Raw genomic sequence first — 17,260 nt, 5'->3', positions numbered from 1 at the left:
TTTGAACATAAAACTGGTAGAACATTTGGGCTGGATATGGCCAGTTTAAATGCTAAAGGGTTAAAGCCAACTGCAGCAATATCAATTATTGCGTGAAATATGAATCAACAACAAGCTATTTATTCATTTATTTTAATTCATGAAAAAAACCCCAAAAGATTGAAAAACCCAAATTGAAATACCAATGACCCTCTGTAGCAGAGATTCTCAACCATTTTTCTTTACTTATGAACCCCTTTGATTGCTATCTTATTTTGGTGAACCCTCCTTAGCCATTTGATGTCTAAAAATTAGTTTTATAGAAACTTCTTTCAAAATTCCTCTAATACACAAATTGCTTTGAACTCAAATAACCCTTTTATAAATGACCCTTTTTATCAGATATGGGCAACCTTTTCTGAGCAGCAGGTCACATGAGAGGTGGCTCATCTTGAGGTGAGCCACACTACAAAAACATTAAAAATAATTTTTCATTAGCCATGTCATTCAGAAGACTGGTGGCTGCCAGTTGCTCATGTCTGCTTTTAAAAAATGTTCTTTTTATTAATGACCATTCATATATACAGGTGACTTGTATACTTGTATACATCTTGGCCATGTGTACCATTGACTCTTCACAGAATACAAACAAAATCATCCCCAAAATATATAATATAAAGAACCCTGAAAAATTGTTTCTAAAGTAGCAGCAAGTTTCAGGTCACTTATATTAATTAATACACTAAATAATACACTATCAATATAACTTTATTTCCTTTCTTTTTAAAGGACTTATTAGAATTCAGGCAAGATTTTTCCATTTTTATTTTCTTTACTTTTCCAATCTCTTATAGCAGCAGATACATCAAGGAACTTGAACTCTGGGACTTCCTTGCTGAAAATAGAAATAAAAAAATTCATGTGTTTATATAATGTTTTTATGAGGATGTGCTGAAAAGCTCCTAGCTTTAAGGATATTGCGAAGGGCCTGGTTGCAGGCCCAACATTCCAAGTTCTTTTACAGGGCTTTGAAAAACTGAAGGACCACTGCAATAAGTGTGTGAGTCTGAGAGGGGAACATGTTGAATAATATCATAATTAACTGATTCTCCTGCATCTTCTTTCACCCAAAACCAGGAACTTTTCAGCACCTCCTTGTAGTATATTTCATGCAATATATCCTCCAACATACTGTCATCATCATCATTTAACGTCCATTGTCCATGCTGGCATGGGTTGGACGGTTTGACAAGGTCTAGTAAGCTGAGGAGCTGCACCAGACTCTAGTCTGATTTGGCATGGTTGGATGTCAAATCAGTTGGATGTCCTTCCTAATGCTAACCACTCTAGGAGTGTAATAAGTGCTTTTACGTGCCACTGCATCGGTGTCAGTTTGCATGAACCAATATCTGCCACTACTATGATTTCACCCAGTCAAGTACTGGCCTTGTGCTAGAATTAGAAAGACTCATCATAAGTGTTGTTGTTATTATTATCATTACTATTATTATTAATATTATTATTATTGTACATGGCTGTGTTAGTAGTTATGAAGAATTGGTGAAAGTGTATGTCAAAGAAAGAATATACTTACCGAAATTTTGCTGTGGACAATGCTGCAAAATACGGCCTTTTGGCAGGTAATTTGAGTTCTTCTGATGACATTGGAACTAACAATGAAGTATCAAGATTGAAGAGTTCAGCCTGAAATTAGTGAAAGATAAATCTTTTACTCAATAATAGATCAAGTAAACCTTCAAGGTAAAAACAAAAGCCATTTATCACAAGGCATTATTAAATGACACATCATTCCATCTATCTATCTGCCTCTATAATATATACATATATATATATATATGATGATATATATATATATATATAAATATATATATATATATATCATCATCATCATCACCATCATCATCATCATCATCATTTAACGTCCGCTTTCCATGCTAGCATGGGTTGGACGATTTGACTGAGGACTGGTGCAACCGGATGGCTACACCAGGCTCCAATCTAATTTGGCAGAGTTTCTACAGCTGGATGCCCTTCCTAATGCCAACCACTCAGAGAGTGTAGTGGGTGCTTTTACGTGTCACCCGCACGAAAACGGCCACGCTCGAAATGGTGTCTTTTATGTGCCACCCGCACAAGAGCCAGTCCAGGGGCACTGGCAACGATCTCGCTCAAAAACCCTACAAGGCCAGTCAGGCGGTACTGGCAACGGTCACGCTCAGGATGGTACATCTTATGTGCCACCCGCACAAGAGCCAGTCCAGGGGCACTGGCAACGATCTCGCTCAAAAACCCTACAAGGCCAGTCAGGCGGTACTGGCAATGGTCACGCTCAGGATGGTACATCTTATGTGCCACCCGCACAAGAGCCAGTCCAGGGGCACTGGCAACGATCTCACTTGGCTTGCCGGGTCTTCTCGCGCACAGCACATTTCCAAAGGTCTCGGTCAGTAGTCATCGCCTCGGTGAGGCCCAATGTTCGAAGGTCTTGCCTCACCACCTCAGCCCAGGTCTTCCTGGGCCTACCTCTTCCACGGGTTCCCTCAACTGTTAGGGAGTGGCACTTTTTCACGCAGCTATCCTCATTCATTCTCACCACATGTCCAAACCAGCGCAATCGTCTCTCTTGCACACCACTACTGACGCTTCTTATATATATATATATGAAGAGTTCGGTTATGAGAGCAGAAAAAGTATTGTGTCTACACCAATAGTACCATATTAGAATGCTTTTAAATAAAATGTACCAACTTACAATCTTCACACCAAATGTGTATTTGTTGAATGCCTCTGGTCCTACAACGTGGTAGATTCCTGAACAGTTTTTCTCCATCAGCTCAAGTGTGGCCCTACACAAATCAATACTGTAAATTGGACACTGGATCTATGAATAAACAAATATACAAATATGTAAATAATAGACAAATATTAAACAAGAAAAATAGATTAACACAAAACCTGAGGGAACTACTGATGTTCTGTCTCAGTAAATAATAACCACAAACAGTTTATAGAATGGGATAAATTATTTTGGTATTCTGAGTAGAAACCTTTGTCACTCTCTGTTGAAGAGTTCTCTAAACCATAAGACATCTCTTCATCACAGTAAATAGGGCTCAGTCTCACGTCCCCCCCCCCCCAACTCTGTTTATTATAATTCTCCATTCCATAATACAGGACAAGTTCAAGACTGAATGCCTGACAACAGCAGAGATCAATATCGTCATTCTTTAACATCCATTTTCCATGCTGGCATGGGTTGGCTGGTCATGCAGGCATGTGTTCTTGTAGCTAAATTGAGGAATTCAAAGAAAGATTCCAAATGCAAAAGCAGAGTCCAGGAACCAGAGGTCTAAAACTAAACCTTGCAAAGAAAAAAAAAACGTTTAATAAGGAAGAAAATTGAAAATTATACTGTCATCTGAGAAGAGGCTTTGTTTAATATGCAGAATAGGAGTATAGCAAGAATATTTCTCTCCCTATACCCAACGTAAACTATGGGTTCACAAGAGATTCAATAGGATCACAGACAGGCTGATAGAGGATCATTTCATATTTAGTAACCAATGTGCTGTAGTAGTGTGGTTATGAAGGGCAGAAAAAGTGTCTTACCATGAGCTGGCAAATGACTTCAAAAAGGAAACTATTCAAATTCTGACTGAAATTTATCCTGTCACCTTATGACACTTTCTGTACTCAACCTCCTGGTCAAAAACCTAGAATACACAAGGACTCCATCTGCATGTCTGTTCTCTCTGGTTGACTTTCTATCGTCCAAATAATGGTATTTCTATTTCATTACCTGGGATCACTTCCAGCACATCGTCCCCTAATGTTTTCCTTCACTCCTGACACATCACCCACTGGGCCACAAGTAATTAGCAGTAAAATCTATTATAAAATAAATCCTTTAAAATATTCAGAAATTCGTTAGATGTAATTGATAGATTCTGTCACCGAGATGACTTTACCAGCAGAGGAGGAGGGTGTTTTAAAAAGGATAGCTATCAGAAAGTAAGAAAGGGGTAAAAAAAAAAAAAAGGGATTCTTTCTTTGAGTGAACAGCAGATTATGTGAGACTTGTATATCAAGTGTTATCTTACATCGTAGAGAAACAACTGTCAAGAAATTATCCTCAAATTATAAATTAACAAGTGAAAAAGTAAAAAAAAAAAAAAAAGGTAGTTTAAAGTGAAGAATATGGAATTTTACTTCATCTGTAAGCAGCGTCATCTTATTCCCAGCCAGAAGATTCCCTATAACTTGGTACACAAAATTCCTTTTTTTGCTATCTTGTCCATACACACCCTGGAAAAGTCACATTAAATCACATTAAAATCTTGACAACAAACAACAACATATCTCATTAATAAATGTTTGCTCAATTGACCATACCAGTGAAGTCTTCTGTCTTACACACTATATTTGTTACCTCTTATGTCCATCAAGAAAAGACACACAAAGGACATAGATATGCACACCCCTCCTCACTTATCAACCAAACATCATCACAATTTCAACACCTTATCAGAGTCAATGATTAGTTTTTAATACTGCAGTATGCTCAATAACCAATGAATAAATCTGGTGAATGAATGTAGATACTATTGAAATCTAATCCAATCCATGGAGGAAAACTCCATGAGTTCAATCTTCAGGTGTGTCTCAATGAAAAAAAGTTTACCCCATACTCACCGAAGTGCGTATAATTAAGACATTGGTGTCAACATCTTGGAATATTTCTTCAGAGGCCAGTTTAGCTTTACCATAGACATTCACACTGTTGGGAGGAGCATCTTCCTTTATACCAATATCATTAGCTACAAAGAAAGGAATATCAAATATTATTTAAAACACTTTCACAGTCCACAAGTACATCTGTTGCTAGGATGTTGCACTCATGACTTCTAGATTGTGGTTTCAATTCCTGGACTGGTCGGTGCGTTGTGTTCTTGAGCAAAACACTTCATTTCACGTTGCTCCAGTCCACTCAGCTGGCAAAAATGAGTAACCCTGTGACAGACTGGTCTCCCATCCAGGTGGGGCATATATACGCCATGGAAACCGAGAAACCAGCCCTATGAGTCTATATGACTCGGAAAGGAACTTTACTTTTACTTAAGAAGGTATAGATCTAAATACTAACCTAACATATCGATTCTGTCTTGGGGTAAATCTGGTTTGAGAGGGTCACTGAAGATATAATTGGTTGAGAAGAAGATCAACTTGGCACCATGCTTTTTGGTTTGTTTCCCTAACTGTTCAATACTGTCTCGGTTAATAAGATAAGCCTGCAATGAACAAACATGAAGAGCAAGGTATTAGAAGAATGAACATGAATTAGGGAAAATATGGGGAAAGGTAAAGGGGATTACAGGAAAGGATTATATAAGGTAAAGTGAATTATAAGCACTCATATACACTCATATAAAGCAAATGATCACCCTACAGCTTGTCCCTACCCTATCACACTGTCCAATCCATGCCAGCATGAAAAGAAAACATTAAATGATGATGACGATGACGATGAAATATATATATATATATATATAGACACACACACATATATATATGTATATACCTGTATATATGTGTCTCTGTGTGTCTATATACATGTATATAAATATACATACATACATATATATATATATATATATATATATATATATATATATATGCACACACACACATATGCAGACACACATACGCACACACCTACCCACACACAAAGACGAAGGTAACTATTTCAATAACAATAACAACAACAACAACATTAAAACCAACTAAGCAACAATAAATTAGAGTGCAACAAACCAATTCTTTTTCTGATTCACACAAGTTTGCATTGACCATGGCCCCACATACAATGACCACATGGGGTTTGCAGGCATCCAAAAGCAGATCCACGTATGCTGGGTCCCTGTAATAAAAACAGATTGGAGATTAGTGCATTACACTGTTGTTACCTGCAATACAAAAGGCAGCTGGATTAGGAAAATCTCTTTCCATAAACCCAGTGATGATTTGTAGACGGAAAGTTTCAACAAAAGTTCACCATCAAAGATCAGCTCCGAGCAGAATGTAAAACATTCACACAGAGACTCAGAGGGACATATGAGCACACACACGCACACAAACAACATGCACACACACACACACACACAAACAACATGCACACACACACACACACACAAACAACATGCACACACACACACACACACACATGTATGTGTGCTCACACACAAGCACACATCCATGTGTGTGTGTGTTAGTTTTAGTTTCTTTAAGTCATGTAAAAGAACTCAGAAAGTTGGGCCTCCAACCAGGCCTTTTGCAATCCCCTTAAAGCCAGAAACTTTTCAGCAACCCCTCATATTGTGTGTAATGGAGGCATACTGGCAGTGCTGAGTCTAACTGTGAAAGGATATATTTTCTAATGGTGTAATAGTATACATCATACAAATAGAATTCCAAAATATCATAGAAAAATTTAGGAAAAAAACCCAACTAAAACCTATTTTCAAATCAAATTTGTAATGTTGAGGATCATTATCTGTGTAGCAAGTGCCAATAACTACGTATTTGTCACTGCGTTCTTTTAGCAGCCTGTAGAATGTACTTCCAACTGGAAATAAAGAGATAAATAGTGTAGAGAACATTACAAATATCTATTATAATAAAAGTGAAAGTCAGTCTGTCTGGGACCCCTGTATCTCAGTCTACATTTGCTCTACATATTATACCTTTTTGGAATCAGGATGATCCCTGGATAGAAAATTTGCCTTTCCTTTGGGATTTGATTTAAAAGCATTTGTGTTGCTATTTCTAGCAGGAAAGCTTAGCTGATTCATGCCTTCTTGGTTGGCATTTGTCAGATGACACCAGAGATCAAGGGAGAGATAAATGACATGGTTATAACCGACAGAGTGCCAGTTAAGTATCAAATATATTTTAAGTGTAATTCCTTACCACATTATGTCTCCCTGAATGCCCCTTTAACCCCCATTACTTATGTTTGTCTCCTACTATTTCCATCCCCATGTATTTCTGACTTCAGCATTGAGCATCTCTCACATACTACCCACACTTCCCATCACCTATGCTGCCTCTTACTGCCTCCACCTTCTCACCCACACCCCCCAAAAAAGCCTCTGGTAATTCACCATGGACCATGGCTCCACCTGTATCCACCATTCACTGGCCTTCACCTCTAGCCATCTTTATCCATCTACCACTCTCCTTCTAAACCCATCAACTCATGACCCCTTTAATTTCATAGTTAAAGGAGAAAAGAGAATCACCCTCCTTACCAATGACCTTTAAAGATAGTCACCTCCCCCACTCTTGACCTTTGAAGAAAATCACTGGCTCATTGGTCCTTATCAATTCGTCTAACCCATCAACTCGTCACCCCTTTAATTTCACAGTTGAAGGATAAAAGAGAATTGTCCTCCTTGCTACTGACCTTTAAAAATAGTCACCTCCCCACCCTCTTGACCACTGAAGAGAATTGCCTACCTGGATCTGTAAAGAGTATCTCCACCTCACCATTTGACCTTTCAGAGAATCACTCACCTTGACCTTTTGAAGAAATAATCAGAATTCTTTTGCGATTGGGTTTAAATTTTTCTATATCCACATTTAAGAAGGGCACTTTTGAGTCTTTCTCTGATATCAGAAAATTGTTTTTCTGCTCAATAAAAGGCCAGTCAATTGATACAGTTTTATCAAACAAATGGACAGATTTTTCAGGAACTGACGGCAGGAAACATCCACCCTAGAAAATATTTTAAAAAATTTTAAATCATGGAAAGTTAAAATGTAAAAATATTATAAGAAAAGAAAAACATGGTACATGCATATAGGTGCAGGGGTGGTTTTGTGACAAGAAGCTTGCTTCCCAATCACATAGTTCTGGTGTAGGAGCACTAAGCAATGATATTTATATAAATGCAATGTTATTACCAGTTCAAATATGCTTGTGGCATGTTTGGACGAATAAACAAGCCATTCCACACACACACATTGCAGAGTTCTGGGTTCAGTCCCACTATGTGGCACCTTGGGCAAGTGTCTTCTACTATAGCCTTTATCTAACGTGTTCCCTTCTCAGATTCACACACATATTGCAGTGGTCCTTCAGTTTTTCTAAGACCTATAAAAGAACTCGTAAAGTTGGGCTTCCAACTAAGACTTTCACAATGCCCTTAAACCCAGGAACTTTTCAGCACCTTCTTGTATGTATGTGTGAACATGTGTGTGTGACAGTGAATTGTCTAATACACATTCAATGAAGTTTATGATATTTGATGACACTGTAATATTCACATGTAAATTAACAAGGCCTTGACTTGATTATCCATACCAGTAACTTTGTCCAGTTGATCATTTCACATTCTATAGTTCAGACACAATGGCATATAAAAGTTTCAAATTTTGGCACCAGACCAACAATTTTAGGGAGAAAGGTGTTAGTGAATTACATCGACTCTAGTACTTGACTGGTACTTTATTTATTAACCCCCAAAAACATGAAAGCAAAGTCAACGTTGGTGGCATTTGAACTCAGAACATAAAGAATTGAAATCCAATCGCAAATCACACCAAGATGATTGATAGAGTGTGGGCTTAGGCTGAACCTTTCCTGATAGTTTGGTCCCTGCTTTTCACAAGGAGTAATATGCATCAACAGATTTGAACTCACAATCTACAACTTAGTCGGTATGCTCATCTTGTTCGCATAAACATGATATGAATAATGGAATTTAGCAAAGAAAATAGAAAGCTTACCTGGCAGTAGACAACTGCACAGCCCTCCTCCAGGGCTAGGTAACCATGTCCACAGTCAGGGGGTACGAGTAGCTGGTACCCATTCTCTTCACTCAGAGTTACACCTACCCATTGTAGGTAAGTGCTGGAGTCTGGTCGCGTGTCAACAACCACATCGTAAACTGAACCTTTGATGCAGGTTAAGAGTTTTGAGTAAGCAGCTATACGGAGTCCACGATGGGCAAACTGGGAAAATAAAACATTAAAGAAATATTGTTATACAGTGTGCGTGAGAGAGAGAGAGAGAGAGAACAGAGTGATCATTGTCACACAAAACATAGCCTCTATGCATGGGTGTATAAATGTGTAAATGTGATTCTTACTTTTCTATTGGTCACCCAAGTAATCTGTTGAATTGGGAAGTGTTTTCTTATTTCTTCTGGATATTTGACCATGTTGAATAATTCACAGAGCATTCCACGATGGTCTTTGAACTGCTTAATGTGGCAGATGTAGACATCCTTCACATGTGTTGGAATTATTTCAACCATTCTCTTGTAGTAACAACGCTCTTTACCTGAAATGTCACAGTAAGTACAAATAACAAACGAGGTTACATTTATTAGGTTTGTATGCAGGTATCTGTGTGTGTGCATGCACGTGTGTATGTGCCTGTGTGTGTACGTGTGTGTGGTATATGTGTATGTGTGTGTGGTGTACGTGTTTGTCAACTGACCTCGCTTGTGCTTGTGCCACATAAAAAGCACTAAGTCCACTTTGCTGAGTGGTTGGTGTTAGGAAGGGTATCAGTCCTCAGTCAAATCGTCCAACCCATGCTAGCATGGAAAGCGGACGTTAAACGATGATGATGATGATGATGATGATGATGAGGAAAGGAAAAAAATAATAATTAGGCAGAATGTTAAACTGAAAGCATGTTTTAATATAAATGGGTGTGAGGAAGATTGAATTGGATTTCAAACCGGTTTTCATTGCATGGCTGGAAAACTACTGAACTTCGAAAGCTTAAAGACACTATGATGTATTGGTATATTTATTGTATTATATACATATTATTTCTTTGAAAAAAACATTTTTTCCCCCCTTTCTTATCTTCAAAAGACGCCGTGCACTTAAAACCTGTTTGAAATCCAATCTCACCTTCTTTACACCCATTTATATTTAAAAATGCTTTCAGTTTAGTATTCTGCCTTATTATTATTTTTTCCTTTCATATCATTTCTCCAAGTGCAGTTAACACAACCCCACCATTTACTGACTTATATATATATATATATATATATATATATATATATATATATATATATATATATATATATATATATATTGGGTTGTCTGGAAAGTTCATGCCAATTTTAAAGGAAAGAAAAAGGTCAATAAATACTTGCCATTACATTTTTAATCAAACAAATATGAACCATTTTGTTGCACAAAACCTCTCCATCTTTCCTTTAACTTGAAAATATCCATCTTCCCAGAATTAAGGTGGTTTCATGACATAAGCCGAAAGGTAAGCTACTATAAATTGGCATGAACTTTCAGGACAACCCATGTAACCTCGTGGGCATCGGTACCATTTTCCTCTTTCTCCGTTCTTCCATTTTCCGAACTTTCCATCTTTCCGACGAAGGGCTACGCCCGAAACGTCATACACTCTCTCTTACCTTCCTGAGCGTCCAATAATACTATCCATATCATGTCCTCACTTTGTTGTTTTTTGTTTCTTTGTTATTGTTTTTTTTAACTATATATATATATACATACATAGATGTATGTGCGTGTATATATATATCATCATCATCATCGTTTAACGTCCGCTTTCCATGCTAGCATGGGTTGGACGATTTGACTGAGGACTGGTGAAACCGGATGGCAACACCAGGCTCCAGTCTGATTTGGCAGAGTTTCTACAGCTGGATGCCCTTCCTAACGCCAACCACTCAGAGAGTGTAGTGGGTGCTTTTACGTGTCACCCGCACGAAAACGGCCACGCTCGAAATGGTGTCTTTTATGTGCCACCCGCACAAGCCAGTCCAGGGGCACTGGCAACGATCTCGCTCGAAAATCCTACGGGAGCCAGTCAGGCGGTACTGGCAACGGCCACGCTCAAAATGGTGCATCTCATGTGTCAACCGCACAAGAACCAGTCCAGGGGCACTGGCAACGATCTTACTTGGCTTGCCGGGTCTTCTCACGCACAGCACATTTCCAAAGGTCTCGGTCAGTAGTCATCGCCTCGGTGAGGCCCAATGTACGAAGGTCTTGCCTCACCACCTCAGCCCAGGTCTTAATTGCTTTATCTACCCTGGTACTATCAACTCGGATAGCTGGTCCCTCTATTGGGTCGACATACGGCAGGCTCTCTTTCTCCCATTCATTCTCTTTTTTAATCAATCTATCGTAGTGGCATCTCCAGACCTCTTTCTTTGCATCCTCATTTAATGCAAGCGTACCATCATCCATGCGAACACATTTCTCTCCTACAACATCACTATTCTCTCTCCTACACTGTCTTGCAACACGAAATACCTCGAGTCTTTGGTCCTCACGGCGCAGAACATTGGCAAATCTTTCCTTATCTGCTTCCCCTCTGGCTAAATAAACCTGTCGCCTAGCCTCCCTTCTGGCACATTGGTACAATTCCCTGCTACCACCGTTCTTCCAGTCCTTCCAAGCCTGTTTCTTTTGTCTAATAGCCCTGTCTACCTCCTTGTTCCACCACCACGTTACTCTGGGTCGGGAGGGGACCTTACACCACCCACAAATCTGGTCGGTGGCTTTCAACAGGTTGTCCCGCAGAAATCTCCAATTGTCTTCCACGTTGTATGATGCTATATCCCCTTCTATTTCGTTAAATGCTTCAAGTAACTTGTCTCTAAGTCTCTGTCCGTTTGCAGGGTCTTTGAGCTTCCACACCCTTCTCCTCCAAGCCTGTCTAATTCTGGGCACCCATTTTGCCTTGATCCCAAAGTCGCTAACTACTAATCTCTGTTGTGGGGTACATTCTTCGCCAGGGTAGGTTTTGGCATTTATAAGCCGCCCTCTTTCCCTATTTCTGGCGAGGATGTAGTCGATTTGACTAGAGTGTCTGCCGGAGCGGTAGGTGACTAGGTGACTGGCAGGTTTCCTGAAGTTGGTATTGCAGACCATAAGATCGGTTGCATCACAGAACTCCAGCAGTCTGGTTCCCTCCTCGTTGCGGGAACCGAAGCCAAAGCCTCCATGTATGCCATGGAAGCCTCCAGCACGACGTCCGACATGACCGTTGAAGTCTCCAGCCACAAAGAGAAGGTCCCTGTCACTCATCGACGAGGTAGTTTGCAAGAGGGTGTCATAGAATTGGTCTTTCAGACCATCTGGTAGCCCCGATTGAGGTGCATAGGCTGAGATGACAGTAGCTAATCTATGATGAAGCACATTTGAGGCACATAATGCTTTATAAGTACAAAAAAAGGAAACTCTTCAGCCAAAGCGACTCGAAACATACACTCATTTTATGGGAAAGAATGCTTGAATGAAACAACTTGCAGAAGATGGTTTGCAAAATTCAGAAATGGAGATTTCAGCCTTGAAGATGAAGATCGAACAGGACGTCCAGTTGAGTTTGATGAGAAGCTCCTTGAGGCATTACTTGAAGAAAATCCTGCATTATCAGTTGAAGAATTGACAATAAAGCTTAGTTCAAACCATACAACTGTTCGTCATTGTCTTCAACAACTTGGAAAGGTTCCTAAACTTGGAAAATGGGTGCCTCATGAATTGTCTGAAAGCAACTTCAAATCCCAAGTTGACATATGCTCATCTGCTCTTTTCTCCATTCTCGCGAACTCATTTCACCCTTTTTGGATAGATTTGTGACTGGTGGCGAAAAATGGATCTTCTATCGAAATGTTAAACATTGTAAACATATATATATATAATCAAAATAAGCAACAAGGATATCCAAAGTTAATGCAGTACGACCGTTTCATGCGACTCCATTTATTTAAGCAATGTGAACATTACATCAAATGTAAAATGCAGAGCAATCCTCAGCTGCACAAAGATATAGAAATTTACTGAAATTTCATTTCGACAGAAGGACATATTTTTATAACTACATTTAAACTCTCCAAGTAGAAAGGAAGAATACAAAAAACCATTTTGACTTAGCCAGACCAAACAGGCTAGTTATACACTAGTCATAACAATAATATCTAGATGGAATTTATAAATATTCAATACATCGATACGTATGTTTAAACGGTAACTAGCATAATGAAACAGGAGCTTTATTTGCATACTCCTAACGTTACCTAAATGAATTAAAAAGATACATACATAAATACACACATACATACATATACAAACATACATGTATATATATATGTATGTATATATATATATATATATAGAGATATTTAAAGTTATAATACAGGGTATCAAGAGATACCACCACGCTGAAAAAATAACAGTCAAATCCTGACTCTAAAACCACAATAAATGTCCGCATGGCACGATTAGCGAAGACTAAGACCAAATGAACCAGTAAAAATAAGATAATTCCAAATCCTGGATTTCTGGCTTTACATAAATAATAATGTTCTGCCTTCATCAGTGGAATATACTCTAGTATATTATTTATTATTATTATTATTATTATTATTATTATTATTATTATTATTATTATTATTTATGTAAAGCCAGAAATCCAGGATTTGGAATTATCTTATTTTTACTGGTTCATTTGGTCTTCGTCTTCGCTAATCGTGCCATGCGGACATTTATTGTGGTTTTAGAGTCAGGATTTCAGCGTGGTGGTATCTCTTGATACCCTGTATTATAATTTTAAATAATTATTACCTTTGATGGTTTTTATTCCCATGCTGACCACTTGATAAGATCAATATTTTAAATATCGATCTTATCCTTATTTATATAAATATATCGATAGATAGATAGATAGATAGATAGATACACACACACACTCATATATTTCCATACTCATATGCATATATATAAAAAAGCAAATACAATACTACACATATAAAATAGCAATAAGAAAAAAGGCCTTCCTTACCTTGTGAAGAACTGTGACAAATGGGTGTAGTGGAAAGGTAGAAAGTAGTGAGAAGATGGATGAAGATATGTGTGTGTGTGTGTGTGTGTGTGTGTGTGACTATGTTATGCAATGAAATACAAGCTCATCAATACAAAAAAAGCTTTCTCTTAGCTTGTGTGTGAGTGTGTGTGTGCATGCGCGCATGGTGATGTAACTGGATCTTTTCCCTTGAATAGAATTATTGCCTTTGTTTGTCAACAATAACTATCGGCGGTACTGTTATTTATGACATCGTTCGTGCGTTTGTACTGGTTTTAGCTTTAGGGTATTAGGGTTAGGGTTTTATGGTTAGGGTTAAGGTTATTAGTATTTTTGCCAAATTTGGTGAAAATCTGTTCAATACACCGCCACAAATTTTTTTATCAAATTTGGCAAAAATACTCGTAACCCGAACCCTAAAACCCTAAAGCTAAAACCAGTACAAACGCACGAATGATGTTATAAATAACAGCACCGCCGATAGTTGTTGTTGACAAACAACGGCAGTAATTTTATTCAAGGGAAAAGATCCCATTACACCGCCACAACGTGTTGTTGACAAACCACAGCAGTAATTGTTTTCACCTCAATAGACGTCAGTGATTGGTTGAAATTACCGAAATACGACAACTTTTAACATGAACTAACTTCGAATATAAATTTTTTCTCTGTTCTATAAGACAAAATATACAAGTATACGAAGTTCTAAAGTGTTTCGGTAGAAAACACACTAAATAAAAAATGATGTCCGCCAAATCAGAAAGATCGATATATATATATAATTGTTAAAGAGGACAACAAACATTAAGGCAAGGCAAATATTTCCAAGTCGTATACAATATTGTTATTGGAAAATTCAGTCTTATAGTTGTTTCTGGGATATCCCCGAGTACGGGATATTCCGTCATCAGAGACAAATAGGGAAAAAATAGGGGAAGTCAGAATGGTATATATTAACGCGATGACGACATGGAGGAAGGGAGTAAAAGAATAAGGAAATGGAAAGAAATTAAAAAAGAGAAGCATAAAAGTTCATAGTTCAACTTACCGAAGTTTGCAATAATGCATACATTCATCTACCTGCCTGCCTACCTTTCTATCTATCTATCTATCTATCTACCTTCCTACCTATCTATCTATCTATTAACATATAATTTCCGGGTCTATTTTGAAACGGGAGCCACATTTTTCATTAATGTTTTACGTAGTGTTTTTGGTACGTAAAGACTTTCAAACTTCGTATACTTATCTATTTTGTGTTATAGAACAGAAAAATATTTTTGTATTCGAATTTATTTCATGTAAAAAATTGTCTTATTTCGATAATTTCAACCAATCACTGACAAGTATTCAGTTGTTTATATTTACTCCTTTGGCTGATTAAGCGATGTAAAGCGTATTTAATCTCCATACCTTCGTTTTATTTGCTTTTTTCATTTTAAATTTGCTTTAACCCTAACCCTAACCCTAACCGTAGGGTTAGGGTTAGGGTTAATTGTTTCAGAATCGTTTGTTTATGTAGTCGGCACTTAATGTATATCGGCTGAATGGACGTCAGTGATTGGTTGAAATTACAGAAATACGACAACTTGGAATAATTTATGGATTTCTTTTTTTTTTAAGAAGACTAAGAGAAAAAGATGTTTTATATGACACATTCTACCAGTGTTCCAAGTTTCAAAGTGTTTCGTTAATGAAAAATGTGGCCCCCGTTTTAAAAAAGATCCTAATTTCCTTAATATGATAGTAATTAATTATCGTGTAAATTATCATACATGCTTACAAGCTTAGTTTGAATTCAGAAAGGTAACGATCGAGATCCATGATTCGAACCCGATTAACTATAACGGTGATTCGAACCCGATTAATTTCACTTCGCTTTCGAAGTCAGAATGGTATATATTAACGCGATGACAACATGGAGGAAGGGAGTAAAAGAATAAGGAAATGGAAAGAAATTAAAAAAGAGAAGCATAAAAGTTCATAGTTCAACTTACCGAAGTTTGCAATCCTGCATACATTCATCTACCTGCCTGCCTACCTTTCTATCTATCTATCTATCTACCTATCAGCCTGTCTGATAGACCTGGGCTGAGGTGGTGAGGCAAGACCTTCGAACATTGGGCCTCACCGAGGCGATGACTACTGACCGAAACCTTTGGAAATGTGCTGTGCGTGAGAAGACCCGGCAAGCCAAGTGAGATCGTTGCCAGGGCCCCTGGACTGGCTCTTGTGCGGGTGGCACATAAAAGACACCATTTCGAGCGTGGCCGTTTTTGTGCGGGTGACACATAAAAGCATCCACTACACTCTCTGAGTGGTTGGTGTTAGGAAGGGCATCCAGCTGTAGAAACTCTGCCAAATTAGATTGGAGCCTGGTGTAGCCATCCGGTTGCACCAGTCCTCAGTCAAATCGTCCAACCCATGCTAGCATGGAAAGCGGACGTTAAATGATGATGATGATATATATATATATATATTTATATATATACACACACACACACACATGCCTACAAGCACGCACACACACGGATAGATAAATAGACAGACAGAAAGCTAGCTATATATATATATTTGTTTTGCAAGATTTTTTATGTGAAATCGTGTGTTGAAACAGATGTTGTTGTACTTGGGGATGGTCATATTGCCAGTTTAGCCAATAAACGGCCGAAATAAGATTAAGATTAAGATTAATGTAATATAAAGCTGAAAAAAAAAAATTAACACCAAATATACAGTGCGTGTGTTTTTATTGGCTAAACTGGCAATATGACCATCCCCAAGTACAACAAAATATATATATATATATATATATATATATATATATATATATATAGATAGATAGATAGATAGATATATAGATAGATAGATAGATAGGTAGGTAGGTAGGTAGGTAGGTAGGAAGGTAGAGATACAAGCAGATAGCTAAACAGATATATAAATGGAAGATATCATGCATATGACCAACATAGCATAGATGTAAGTTAGACACTCTTTATCCTTATTTTGCTTTTGTGTAACAGCGCTACGTTTATAGTGGAATAATGCCATCACGTTTGTAAAATGGGTCACATAGGTAAAGGTAGCTAAGGTGTTTTAGGAACAATGAATGTAGGTTAATAGCATGGCTAAGATTTCATCTAAAGAAAATTACATTTTGTCAGCATGGAATTTCAATGTTTGTGTTGTTGCCTTTTCTCAACCCACGCTTCATTTAACAGACCTATATTCGGTGGCTCTCCACCCACAGCCTCGGATCACTCAAAGCCCTGTGAGTGGATTTGGTAAGCCTGTCGGATATGAAACGTAATGGATGTGTCTGTATGAGTGAATACAAATACATAAAGCTGAACAGGCTCGCATGCACATACATATATGACTATGAGCACATCT

At 37.9% G+C, this 17,260-nt stretch overlaps 1 protein-coding gene across 1 annotated transcript; it reads right to left on the bottom strand.

Moving 5' to 3' along the window:
• Positions 1 to 733: 733 nt before the first annotated feature.
• LOC106881586 (uncharacterized) lies at positions 734 to 15,086 on the bottom strand. Its single transcript, XM_089343016.1, has 13 exons — positions 14,916 to 15,086; positions 9,150 to 9,343; positions 8,788 to 9,012; positions 7,573 to 7,774; positions 6,413 to 6,622; positions 5,948 to 5,963; positions 5,812 to 5,917; positions 5,144 to 5,288; positions 4,693 to 4,817; positions 4,210 to 4,305; positions 2,753 to 2,881; positions 1,574 to 1,683; positions 734 to 874 (listed from the first exon to the last, which is right to left on the bottom strand). The coding sequence occupies exons 1-13, from the start codon at positions 14,941 to 14,943 to the stop codon at positions 775 to 777; spliced, it is 1,686 nt and encodes a 561-aa protein (XP_089199142.1). The 5' UTR covers positions 14,944 to 15,086; the 3' UTR covers positions 734 to 774.
• Between the last annotated feature and the right edge of the window lie 2,174 nt (positions 15,087 to 17,260).

The sequence above is a fragment of the Octopus bimaculoides genome, chromosome 26 (assembly GCF_046866305.1).
Source record: "Octopus bimaculoides isolate indiv1 chromosome 26, ASM4686630v1, whole genome shotgun sequence".
NCBI lineage: Eukaryota > Metazoa > Mollusca > Cephalopoda > Octopoda > Octopodidae > Octopus > Octopus bimaculoides.
The sequence above is the reverse complement of the archived record's forward strand: the minus strand, read 5'-3'. Positions and strand labels throughout refer to the sequence as shown.